The following is a 12335-nucleotide window of genomic DNA, read 5'->3' on the forward strand; positions in this document are numbered from 1 at the left end:
ATCAGTTACAAAATAAGACTACCTTGGTATTTCAGGAAACAAAAGTTCACAAAATCGCCCCCAAAAGTACTGGCAGCCTTTTTAAAAATGCCTAGCCACCCAAAACAAAGAATTTAGAATCTGAGTAAATCAAATACACAAAGGTCATCAATGTGACTCATGGTATCTCCCAACACCAAACTTCATGGCATTAATGTTTGTTCATCATTATTGGTGACAATTCTTATATGGTAGCTAAAATATGTATAAAAGGGCGTCTGGCTGGCTTAGTTGGTGGGGTGTGCGACTTTTGATCTCGGGGCTCTAAGTTTGAGCCACACATTGGGTGTAGAGATTACTTTCAAAAAAACCCAAAATCTTTAAAAAACGTATGTATTAAATGTTCTCAAACTTCTTGATAAGCTATCCTAAAATACCCATCCATATTGTCCAAGGCATTTAAGCCACCAATTAACTTATTTCCCAATAGCAGCAAATTACCCGACTTTAATCTCCATCTATACAAACGAACAAGATTTTTACTTATCTAACTCCTGCCAAATGACTGTTGTGTCCAGTACTACTATACTTCTCTGAAAATGAACAAAGTATATTTAACTTATTTTGTGGCTTCTGATAACTTTCTGAAATCATTCTTTGTCAAGAGTTGAAAAACCGGATACGCCAGTCTTCATAGCTGGTCTCATGTTTTTTCCCAAATTCCCAAAGTTAATTCTACAGTAAGGGTTACACAGAACCACAGGGCTCTTCCACAACTGTGTTTACTGTAACTTTACGAAACGGTACTTGAGATAGTATTAAGCCAATTAATTAGGCTATTAATGTCTGTTCACCATCTATGGCAGAGATAACAAACTGCAGACTGTAAGCCAAATCCTGCCCCTAAACTTTTGTTTACAATGGTTGAAAAAGAAAAAAATATCAAAATAGTTGTGAACACCAAATAATCTGGAGAATCACATGAAAACGATGATTTCCAGGGTCTCTTGAAAAATCTGAAGATCTGATTACACTGGACTCATTTTCTCACAGGACAATGAGGGAGAGCTAAGAAGTCTTTTCTTCTTCAGATACAAAGGAGTCCCACTCCACACAATCTAATAATAATCACTATTCCCTTTTGGCTCACTCAGAGTATGCTTTAAAAGCCACGTTCTAAAAATAAATCAACACAATCACAAATTACATGCAATATTCATTTCAAATTAAAAACACAGATGACTCAAATTCTGCAAGAATCGGAATCTTAAAAAACGCCAAAGATGATGTAAAATGAAAGCAAAATGACAAATGAATCTGTGTTAACCAGGTGGTAACATAATTACACAGCTAGGAACTGGCCCAAGTAACTTTAAAACTCAGTAATTTGACTCTACATCCCTAGGGAAATGTATCTTAAGGTTTAAGAGCAACAAAAAATCATTAGCTTTCTTCAATAATCCTATGTTGGTGGTAGTGTTGGCATTGTCATTCTGAGGCTATTTTGTATTTATACTGTGGGAAAAGGAAAACAAGTAGTCATGTTGGTGCTGTTGAGAATAAGGGGTTTTCAGTGTGGGAGACAGGAGATGGGAGATGTAAAATCAAAGAAGGTTAAGAAAAAGTCTCTGGGTCATTTAATTTGATTTTTAAGTATAACATGAACTCATGATTTTTTTAAAAAAGAAAAAACACAACTTATTTCCTAGCTCCAATCACAGACAAGGCCTAGAAACAATGACTAACTCAGTAGGAAGAAGCACTTTAAGTGCCTAGATTGTGATCTTGAAATGCCATTTCCCACTAAAAAGCTTCTTAGAGAAAGGCCTATTTCCTGGTCTGGGCAGAAAACGCACAAGATAAGTCTGGACAAATTGTCATACCAGATAGCAAAAAAGCTATAAAAGATGGCTCAGATTAAGTCAAACGGAATTTAGGGCCAGGCCATCGAGAAGGGACTCCAACTGGCCAAAGAGGGGCAATCAATAAAAATAACTATACATGCTACAAAATGCATGAATGTTGAAAACGTTACGCTAAGGTAAAGAAGCTGGTCACAAAAGACCACTTATTGTATGATTCCATTTCTATGAAATGTCCAGATAGGCATTGGAGGTGGGGTACTGTTGGGGGGTAATGAGGAGTGACTGCTAATGGGTACAGGGTTTCTATTTGGGGTGATGAAAATGTTTCAAACTTATTAGATCATGGTGATGATTTCACAACTCCGTGAGCATACTAAAAACTACCGAATTATACACATTAAACAGGCAAATTTCATGGTATGTAAATTATACCTCCATAAAACTGTACCAGGAAAAAAAACCCAACTACAATGGATTGAAACACAAATATGTTTAAATCTGTGAATTTATATGAAAATAAATATTGGTCATTTTGAAGGATGCTAGGAATCTAATTCATTTTATGAAAACTGGGAAGTACTTATCCTCTGTCTTACATATATGAAGTGTCTCTCTGTGTGACCAAAGAGATGAGGCAAAGTTTTTCTCTTTATAGAACAATATAATTAATAAATTAAAGAACAGAATATTACCACTTTGCAACCCTAATGGATCTCGGCAACATTACAAAAAGTTAACCAGACAGTAGGTGTCTCCTGGGAGAAGTATATAACACCATCTATGAAACAGTCTAGCAAAAACAAATTTGCAGGGAAAAAAAATCCATGAAGAATCTATAGATAAAAAGACCAGAGAGACTTTTCAAGCAATAGCAATATAATGACCTTATGAATCCTGATTCAAACAAACTTAAAAGTAGCAGGAAAATTTGAACCCTGATTAAATATTTGACATTAAGGCCTTGGTTCAAAAAACTTTAAGTGTGATAATAGTACTGTAGCTATGTTTAGAAAACTAAGAGTCCATATCTTACATAATGATATGTCTGCGGTTTGCTTTAAAAAAAGATGGGGGCGCGTAGAAGCAGGAAATAAAGATGAAACATTAGCCGTAGCTGATAATTACTGAAGTTGAGATGGATACACAAAAGTTTATTTTGGTATTTTCTCTATGGTATATATTTGAAATTTTCCACAAAAAAAGCTTTTAAAAAGACAAAATGCTGCCAATTTCACACATCACTGGAATTACTGCATTTCACAAATTCAAACACTAATAGGTCTCCCACCATTTCACAAATTCAAACACAAATAGGTCTCCCACCATTCCCCCATCTCTGAAATCAAGACACATCTTACAGCAAATGGTGTATCAGATTAATTAGTAGTATTTTTTCTATGTGGTACATATAAGATGGTATAATTTAAAATTGACAGTTGTCTCAAATTCAATGAAAAGAACTGCAAGATTATAAATACATCTAGTTATCTATCTCTCCTTAGCTAAATCATTATTTGCGTTGTACTGGAAATGAAGGATTCAAAAAAACCTCTTGGCTATCTGAATTTTCTTACTTGCTTGGAATTAATTCAGTTACAATGAGAGAAGCATTAAAATAATACATTAACCAATATAAGAATAAAATTAGTCCCTAAACTAGTATTAGTGACAGAGAAGATCTAGGGAGCATGGAGCAAAAAGTCTTCCTAAGATGGGGGGGGGAGGGGGAAGATTGCTGCAGTTATCTCGCCAGGCCTAAAAAATATAGTAAAAACCGAATCTAGTTGACCAGCCTGTCTTTTCTTCATTTTTGATAAAGGAGCTCCTAAGTACTCACGACTTCAGCACTTTTGTAAGTTGCTGGTTTCAAGTAATCTAAAGGAACATAGTAATTTGGCAAGCCTCTGAGCCTCACGGTAGCAGAAAAACATGTAAACAAAATTTACTAACATAATATAAACTTACTGAGGAAGAAAAGAGGACAAGAAAGTATTTCTGACAACTGTAATTCTAGAAATGCAATTTTATAACCACATACTTTAATGGAATCACAAATATAAAACTTTTTTAAAGATGACAATTGACATTGAAAATTTCAATGATAAAAAGCAAAGGAAAAGACAGATTTGCCACATTTTAAAAAAATCAATTCAGGTAAAAAACACATTATAATTGAAATTAGAAAGGCTTGAGAAATATAAATCTGCCACATGACAAAGGTATAGTCTTAATAAAAAGCTCTTAATATCACGAAAATGATCAACAATCCAATATAAAAATTGGTAAAAGGTAGGAGCAGGCCAATAAACACATCCCACAAATGGCTGACCTTATTGGTAACAAAAGAAATTAAAATTATAGATTACCTATCCATAGGTATATAGATTATAAATTAACAACAAAAAAAATAAAATTATAGATTACCGAATTTGGGAAGCTTTTTAAGTAACACTGCCCAGATCTGGCGGCCAAGCAGAACGTGCAAGAATATTACCACTTCCAACACTGTGCCTGGAGCAGTCCTCCTTCATCCCCCTCCAAGTGTTACCTTCTTAATATGACTTCAATCACTCTATTGATTTATTTTTTAATTTTCTTTAAAGATTTTATTTATTTATTTGACAGAGAAAGAGACAGCCAGGGAGAGAGGGAACACAAGCAGGGGGAGTGGGAGAGGAAGAAGCAGGCTCATAGCGGAGGAGCCTGATGTGGGGCTCGATCCCATAACGCCAGGATCACGCCCTGAGCCGAAGGAAGACACTTAACCGCTGTGCCACCCAGGCGCCCCCAATCACTCTATTTAAAACTGCATCCTCATCCCCACTTCTCAATTCCCCTTATCTTCCTCTATTTTTCCACCTTATTGCCTAACATACCACATAATGTACTTACTACGCACACTGTTTATTCTCTGCCCCCTATCCCCATGAAAATGAAGTTCCCAAAGACAAAGATGTTTTTCTTTCACTGATGTATCACAGGATGGAAAACTGCTGGGATATGGGAGGTGTTCAAAAATTATTTGTTTAATGAATAGGAAAATTCAACTAGTTAATTCCTAATAAACTAGTTAATGTCTCTGGAGAATTTTGTTAATGACATGAATTTAAAAACCTTTATTGGGGATGCCTGGGTGGCTCAGTCGTTAAGCATCTGCCTTCGGCTCAGGTCACGATCCCAGGGTCCTGGGATCGAGCCCCGCATAGGGCTCCCTGCTCAGCAGGAAGCCTGCTTTTCCCTCTCCCACTCCCCCTGCTTGTGTTCCCTCTCTCGCTGTGTCTCTCTCTGTCAAATACATAAAATCTTTAAAAACAAAACCTTTATTTATTTTTATTCATTCATTTGAGAGAGAAAGAGAGGGAGAGCGAGTACATGCACAAGCAGGGGGTAGGGTCTGAGGGAGAGGAAGAAGTAGACTCCCACTGAGCAGGGAGCCAGACGTGGGGCTCTGGGGCTCTATCCCAGGACCCCAGGATCATGGCCTGAGCCAAAGGCAGACAGACACTTAACTGACTGAGCCACCCAGGCACTCCAAATTTAAAAACCTTTAAAATGTACATACCAGTAATATCACTTTTAAAAATTTATCCTAAGTAAATAATCACTGATGTGAGCAATGGTTATCCAAAAGCTTATTCATCTTAGCTATGAATTGTGAAAAACTGGAAACAATGTACACTGGAACACAGAAAAGGATATGGAATATTTAATGCTATGAAAAACATGCACGATAATGTTAGCTGGGGAAAAGTATACCCCAAAATTCCACTTTTGGATGTATATATAGATATGCTTAATAGGAACTAAATATGTGTGTATACATATGCTTAATAGGAACTAAAATAAAAGTATGATACATACAATTAATGGAAAGATGGACTGCTAGATGAAGCTACTCACTGTGTCCTGATACGGAACCATTTCTTCTTTTTTTTTTTTTAAGTAGGTCCCATTCCCAGTGTGGAGCCCAAAGCAGGGCTTGAACTCACGACCCTGAGAACAAGACCTGCAAGACCTGAGCTGAGATCAAGAGTTGGATGCTTAACCAGCAAAGCCACCCAGATGCCTTAGTGGAAAAGACAGACTTTACAAAAACTGTTAAGGTTACACTGTAAGGAACTGATAGAGAATCAATTCCCAAGGTACACTGTTAAGTGTAAAAAGCATCCAATACCATTTAATTAAAAAAAAATTGTTTCAAGTTTATGTACTCTACTCTCTACTGGATAAAAATGTTAGAAATTTTCAACTATCTTTTCTTCTAAATTTTCAATATAACAAATTTTTTGGAAAATCAGGAAATGAAGCCATCTCTCCTTTGACTCCATAGAGTCTAAGTGAGCAAAATCACTTTTTCAGTGCAAATAATTTTACTACCAAATTTATAAAGTTCTTTAACTGCAAGGAAAGTAAAAATTACTGTCCCAACTATTACTTCCTAAGCTAAGTAACAAAATTAATAGATATGAAATCCATCCTAGAATCATGTTCCATAGAAATAATTTCAAAAGCAAACATAAAGAGTGTTAAATTATAAAAGCTTATGACAAACAGATAAAGGCAGATACCTATTGAGATATATATATATATATATATATATATATATATATGTATATATAAAATTGAATGATCAAAGAAAGAGAATTGTGCCCTTTTAGAGATACAGCCAGTGGGCCATGAAAGGGTAAACTTTAACCCAGGCATCCTGATGTACCTTATTCAGAAGCCCCAGTTTGTTCAGTTTCTACCCTGTTTGTCCTCAGGAAAAAGGAGCTGTCACTTGGGAGACAGCAATGGTTAGTACCAACGGCTTTGGGGTCTATCAGACCCTGGGTTGAATCCTAGCTTTACAGTTTTCTATGGGAGTAATCTGGAAAATCTCAATTTCTTTATCTGTAAAGTAAAACAGGGATTATCATCCACTAGTTAATGTTAGTAAATAAGAGTACAGTGTCTGAAAAAGCGAAATGGAGACAAAATTCTTCAAATAAGACAACTGAAAATCCCCAAAGTCAAATCTTTCAGCACAGCAAAAGAACCCAAAGGAAACAAATACTACAGAGCACTGAGCCGGAAGGCAGGAACCCTGGATCCCAGTTTCGACCCTGCTACAACCAGCTCCGGCTCCACGGACATATTATCTCATGTATGTAGGTTCTAGTTTTAAGACCTACAATATTAGGGGAAGGAAATCCTTTCCATCCATACTACACCATGACTAAATTAGTAAGACGTGGTTACGGCTGTACTTCCAAAAGTTTCTAAAATTTTTCATTTAAATGCTTAATTTTTGTAACTTCTTAATCAGTTTTCATCATGACTAAGCTTCTAGTCATAAAAAATATAGGACCATTCCCTTAACTAAATTATCCAAGGTCAGATCGCTAAAAGTGGCAAAACTGCAATTCAAACCAGATTTCACTCACTCCGAAGACCAAATTTTACAGCATGCTTCCTCCTCAGACCTTCTCCCTGACTAATCTAGCAGCTTGCCTTTGCAAAACGACTGGAAATCAGGAGTGCAGCCAGGAGTCATGGAGCAGAGTCAAGTTACCTGAGTCAGGTGGGGCTTGAACTTCTGACACAGTACTCTAACCAAGTTAATTAGACATTTCAGCTACTTAAAAGGAGTCTGGAGAAGCAAAAAAAGAAAGGTAAAATTGTCAAGAAAAACTATTAACTGAAGACAAAAACAAAAATAAAACACCCCTGAAACTACAAGTAAATGAGGGTGGCTCATTTACATACAAGTTCAGGAGTTAAAGTTGTACAACACCAAATAGTAAAACAACTGCTAGTGTATCTGTGCTATTCAGTTGCTTTTGTGCAAGTATATAAATAATGAACACGAATTATCTAGCAGTGAGTGAAGGAGTAACAGATAATCCAAAGCACATATATTCGGTTTTAGAAATAAAGCACACGGTCTAAATAGATAATCCAAAGTAATGAATATCTGGTGCTAAAATATACGATCCAGAGGCGCCTGGGTGGCTCAGTCCGTAAAGCGTCTGCCTTCGGCTCAGGTCGTGATCTCAGGGTCCTGGGATCAAGCCCTGCCACCAGCTCCCTACTTGGAGGGGAGCCTGCTTCTCCCTCTCCTGCTCCCCCTGCTTGTGCGCGCTCTCTCTCTGTCAAATAAATAAATAAAATCTTTAAAAATAAATAAATAAAAGCTTTTCAAAAATAAAAAATAAAAATATATGATCAGGGTGCCTGGTTGGCTTAGTTGGTAGAGCATGTGACTCTTGATCTCAGGGTGGTGAGTTCAAGCCCCACAATGTGTGTGGATCCTACTTAAAAATAAATAAATAAATAAGATCACCTATATATATTTTCCTTCCAAATTACAGGCTATTCAGGCTGGTATGAAATTAATTTCCACGTGGAGAGACCAGGACAGATCACTTCTAAACAATACAGTAAATAATAAAATTACCATCTCCCTACATCAGCAGAAAAGATAACGTTTTATAACACATTCCTATCAGCTCCACAGGGAATAACAAAACTAAGGCACATACAAAAAAAGAGTAACATTTAAATTCCCACTGCAGACAAGAACCAGGTTAGCTCCATGGCTGCTTCCATTAAGCCAATCTGGGATTAAAAACTGGTTTTGAAATAATCCATACATGGATAATCAAGAAGCAAACACACACACAAGCACGTGTAGATAAACTCACATTTACATGTGTGGGTTACCAAGCACTTTACAAATAAAAAAATTTCATAGAAATCGGGCAAGAGGTGAGGTCACCTACCACTTTAGCTCTACTGATAGAAGTCATTATGTGCTCTTCTCAAACATTAGGCAGCCACCAAAAACCACAGAGACACACCACCACATCGGTTAATATCATTCAGAAAGGTAACCTAGGAAAACCTCCGAAATGCTCGTTTTATCAGCTCAAGAAGAATGAAGCTGTATACAACTCCACAGTAACATCAAGCAAACGTAAAAGTGTCAAGAAAATGCATTTATTTTTCTCAATACAAATTGCCTAAACACAACTTCCAACACACGGTGCAATTAAACGTTAGCACGAGCTAAAAGTTCTTTAGACTAAGCCTCACTGGCAGAAGCCCTCTACTGGGCGTTTCTAAGATGTGACCAACTTTTGTGTTTCCCACAGTAGCGCTAAACCACGGTTATGCATCCTGCTGATAAAACCGGACATGTGGCACTGAACACACCAAACCAGAATGGCCAACGGTGTCGGCTAAAGATCGCTCCCGCCACTACTGTGAGGCCCACTCCAGAAGGCATGTGCATCGAGCGCGAGGACTTGAGGTTTTGAGAGAAGAGGCGCAGTAAGAGACGCCGGCGGTACACACAGCGGTCTGCCCGCCCGCCCGCTGCAGGGCAGGCGATGCGCCGAGCAGGCTCAGGAAGTTGACCCAGGGGAAAGCTCCATGCCCTCCTCTACGAACGAGAGCGTGTGGCTGGCGGACCGAAATGCGGAAAATCCGCTTAAGAACTCCCTGACGGCCTACCGTGCAGACGTAGGAGTCAAGACTCGGGGAAGCAGGTATGGAAGAGACCAACAGTCCACAAACTGATAATCATCTACCCGCTCCGCCGGGAGGCCCAAACTCGGGGAGTGGTGCCTCCTCTCCGGAGTCGGGCAGCTAACGCGCCGGACGGGCTCTGGTCCTCCTCCAACAGCCCTTTCCAGCAGGCCCGGGGCTGCTAAGACCGAGGCCTGGCCCTCAGCAACATCGGCTCCGTTCCCCATGGTTCATTGAGTGCGACCCTCCAAGGCCACTCCGAGGCCATGTGGCCGGGGCCGCGCAGTGCCCAAACCCGGCGCACGTTCAAGAGGTGAAACCAGAGGAGAGGAGGTGCGGGAAGAAATCCAAAGAATGGGATGTTGGGGTACAAGACTCACTTCCTTTGGGCTTTGTCCTTCTTGGCCTTGGTCCTTTTCTTTCGGGCCTGGAGCGCAAGCACTGCAGGAGAGAGGGATGGATGAAGGGCGAATGTGGAGGAAAGGAGGCAACCAAGGTGAGGGCGGAGACCCAGCAGGGGCGCGAGGCCCGGGTGCGGGGCCTGCCTGAGGGGCGGCTCCGGGGCGAGCGCTGCGGCTCCGGCGAGGCGGCCGGCCGGGCGGCGGGCGGCCCGCGGGGCGCAGAGCAGCGCCCAGGCGGGGTGCGCCGGCGGGGGCTCGGGCCGGGTCAGGGAGCCGGCGGGCGGGGGTCTGCCTGGTTCGCCGAGCGCCGGGCCCTGCAGCGGCCCCAAGGCGCGGGCCGGCCCGGCGGGGAACAAGGGGCGATGACTGCCGGCGCGGAAGGACGCCCGGGCTGAGGGGCGCGGACCGGCAGCCCAGAGGCGGGGGGTGAGGGGCGGCGCCACCTCAGAGGGGGGGCGCCGCACGCCCGGGGACCGGACTGCGGCGGTTAGGCGAAGCTCCAGCGCTGACCCGGGCCTCGCCCCGCCGGCCGTTGCCCCTCGTGGCGAAGGCCGCTCCACCGCTCACCTTTCCGCTCCATGGCGAGACCGGTAACCGCCAGGCGCCTGCGCACTCGAGTGGCGGTGACTCCCGCTCCCGCCGCGGCCCAAAACCAAGCCCGCGCACACCCCGCCCCCCAGTTCCCGCCCCGCCCCCGCCCCCACGACGGCGCGCGCCTGCGCGTTGAGTGCGGAGCCTACCACCTGCTCGCCAGGAGAGGGGGGGCTGTAGAGAATCGGGGGCTGGGAGGAGGAAAGAACGCGGAGTGTGAATGCTAAAGAGGTGCTGAGAACCAGCTTGGAAGCCTGGCGGGGCCAGGTTCGTTCTCTCTGCAGGGTGGTTGCTCCTGAGGAAACGAGAGGAGCGTGGCTTTAAGGGTTCCCTGTGTGCTGAGTCAGTGTTCGGCAGCCAACAGGAGTCCGCCTCAGTTTCCTGGTCTGTAAAATGGATTTAATCCGGCGTGTCCCGGTTTCTTTGCTGAGCTCTTGTGAGGGTCACACCGGATACTATAGAAAGAAAATGAGGACGGGCTGGGGAAATGACAAGTGAGAAAGCAAAGAAAGTTGGAACAGCACAAAAGAAAGACTGGAAAGAAGGAACCTGTGACCTTATCCTCACTCTAAAAGTGCAAACCTTAAATAAATAAAATTTTTAAAAGAGAAAACCTTAAAATTGAATTTTCTTTTAAAATTTCACGTTTATATGAAGGCTGTAAAGGAAGGAAAGGGAAGAATAAAAACTTTTCTCATCTTACCGCTTTATCATCCTTTCAGTATGTGATACAGTTGTCTTGTAGGGTGGTTTTATACTTTTCTAAGTGCATTATCTCATTTGATATTTATGACAACTTAAAAGCAAAATATTACCTCCACTATACAAAGAAACTAAAAGTTGGCGGGGATGTGTACCCAATCTTGGGTGTCCTGACCCAATGATTCAATCATCAAATCCATGTCGTAAAGCAAGGTTAGCAAAGTTTTTCTGTAAAGGGCCATATAGTAAACATTAAGGCTTGTGGGCCATAAGATCTCTCTCAATTCTTCAGTTCTGCCCCTGGAGCTCAAAAGGAAAATAGAAAATAGGGGCTGTGTTCCAATAAAGCTTTATTTATGGTCCCTGAAATTTGCATTTCATGTAATTTTCACGTGTCATGAAATACTACTCTTCTGTTGATCTTTTTCAACTGTTTCAATCATTCTTGGGTCAGGCCTTAGTTTGCCAACCCCTGTCATAAAGTACTAAAGCTGGAGAGGGTGTAAACTCTGAAGACCCTTGCTGTAAAAGAAGAGTGTATGGAGAAGACAAGTAATTGACTGACAAAGGAAGATGAAAGTATAATATTACTCTACAAGTGAACCACAGGGGCTTGAGCGGCATTTAATTGAGCAAAGTAAGTAATTAAATTCAGTCAGGGAGGAGGCAGCTTTTGAACTGGGTCTTGGGAAATGTGTAGGGTTTCCATAGGCGGAGAAGGAGATGTTAGGCATTCCTGAATGAGAAAATCAGTTGAGCAAAAAGGCACAGATTTAGAAACTTAAGGGTGGGGGCGGGGCTGGTGATGACTGATGTGTGTCAAGTGGAACGTGAGGACAGAAATGCAGGTTGTCCAAATTTGAAATTTAGATAATTAATATCTGTTGCATGGAACCTGAATGATAGCATTTCTGGACATATTGCAAAAGAGGACAGCACCTGTTGGCCAAGGAAAACTGCATCCCAGTTTCCTCCCCGCTCTACTTGAGAACAAAAGGAGGGTTGGGGCAGACAGTGAGGGCCCGGAGCCTGAGGATTGTGCTAGCTCGGGAAAAACTCACGTGATTTAGAAAAGACAGGAGAGCTGTGATGGCTGACGAAAAGTTCCAGAATTGGCAAGGTACTCTCCACCAGAAAGTAAACTCTATGGGGGTAGGACCCCTGTTTAAAACCTCGGTGCCTACCATAGAATCCAGCCCTCAGGAGGTGCTTAAATATCTGTCTGATCAAAGAATAAATGATGTGCAGTTTATAAGAAAGTTCTGGACGAGAGAGAGAAAACACT

The 12335-nt window shown here is 41.6% G+C and overlaps 1 protein-coding gene across 1 annotated transcript in view; it reads right to left on the reverse strand.

Moving 5' to 3' along the window:
• SRPK1 (SRSF protein kinase 1) overlaps positions 1-10417 on the reverse strand; it is an 81590-nt gene extending 71173 nt beyond the window's left edge. Inside the window, 2 exon segments of the mRNA XM_045772028.2 lie at positions 9737-10259; positions 10262-10417. Of these exon segments, the coding sequence (XP_045627984.2) occupies positions 9737-10259; positions 10262-10337 (599 nt within the window). The 5' untranslated portion in view covers positions 10338-10417.
• Positions 10418-12335: the final 1918 nt, after the last annotated feature.

Source organism: Ursus americanus, chromosome 32, assembly GCF_024610735.1.
Source record: "Ursus americanus isolate L20-20 chromosome 32, mUrsAme1.1.p, whole genome shotgun sequence".
Lineage (NCBI taxonomy): Eukaryota > Metazoa > Chordata > Mammalia > Carnivora > Ursidae > Ursus > Ursus americanus.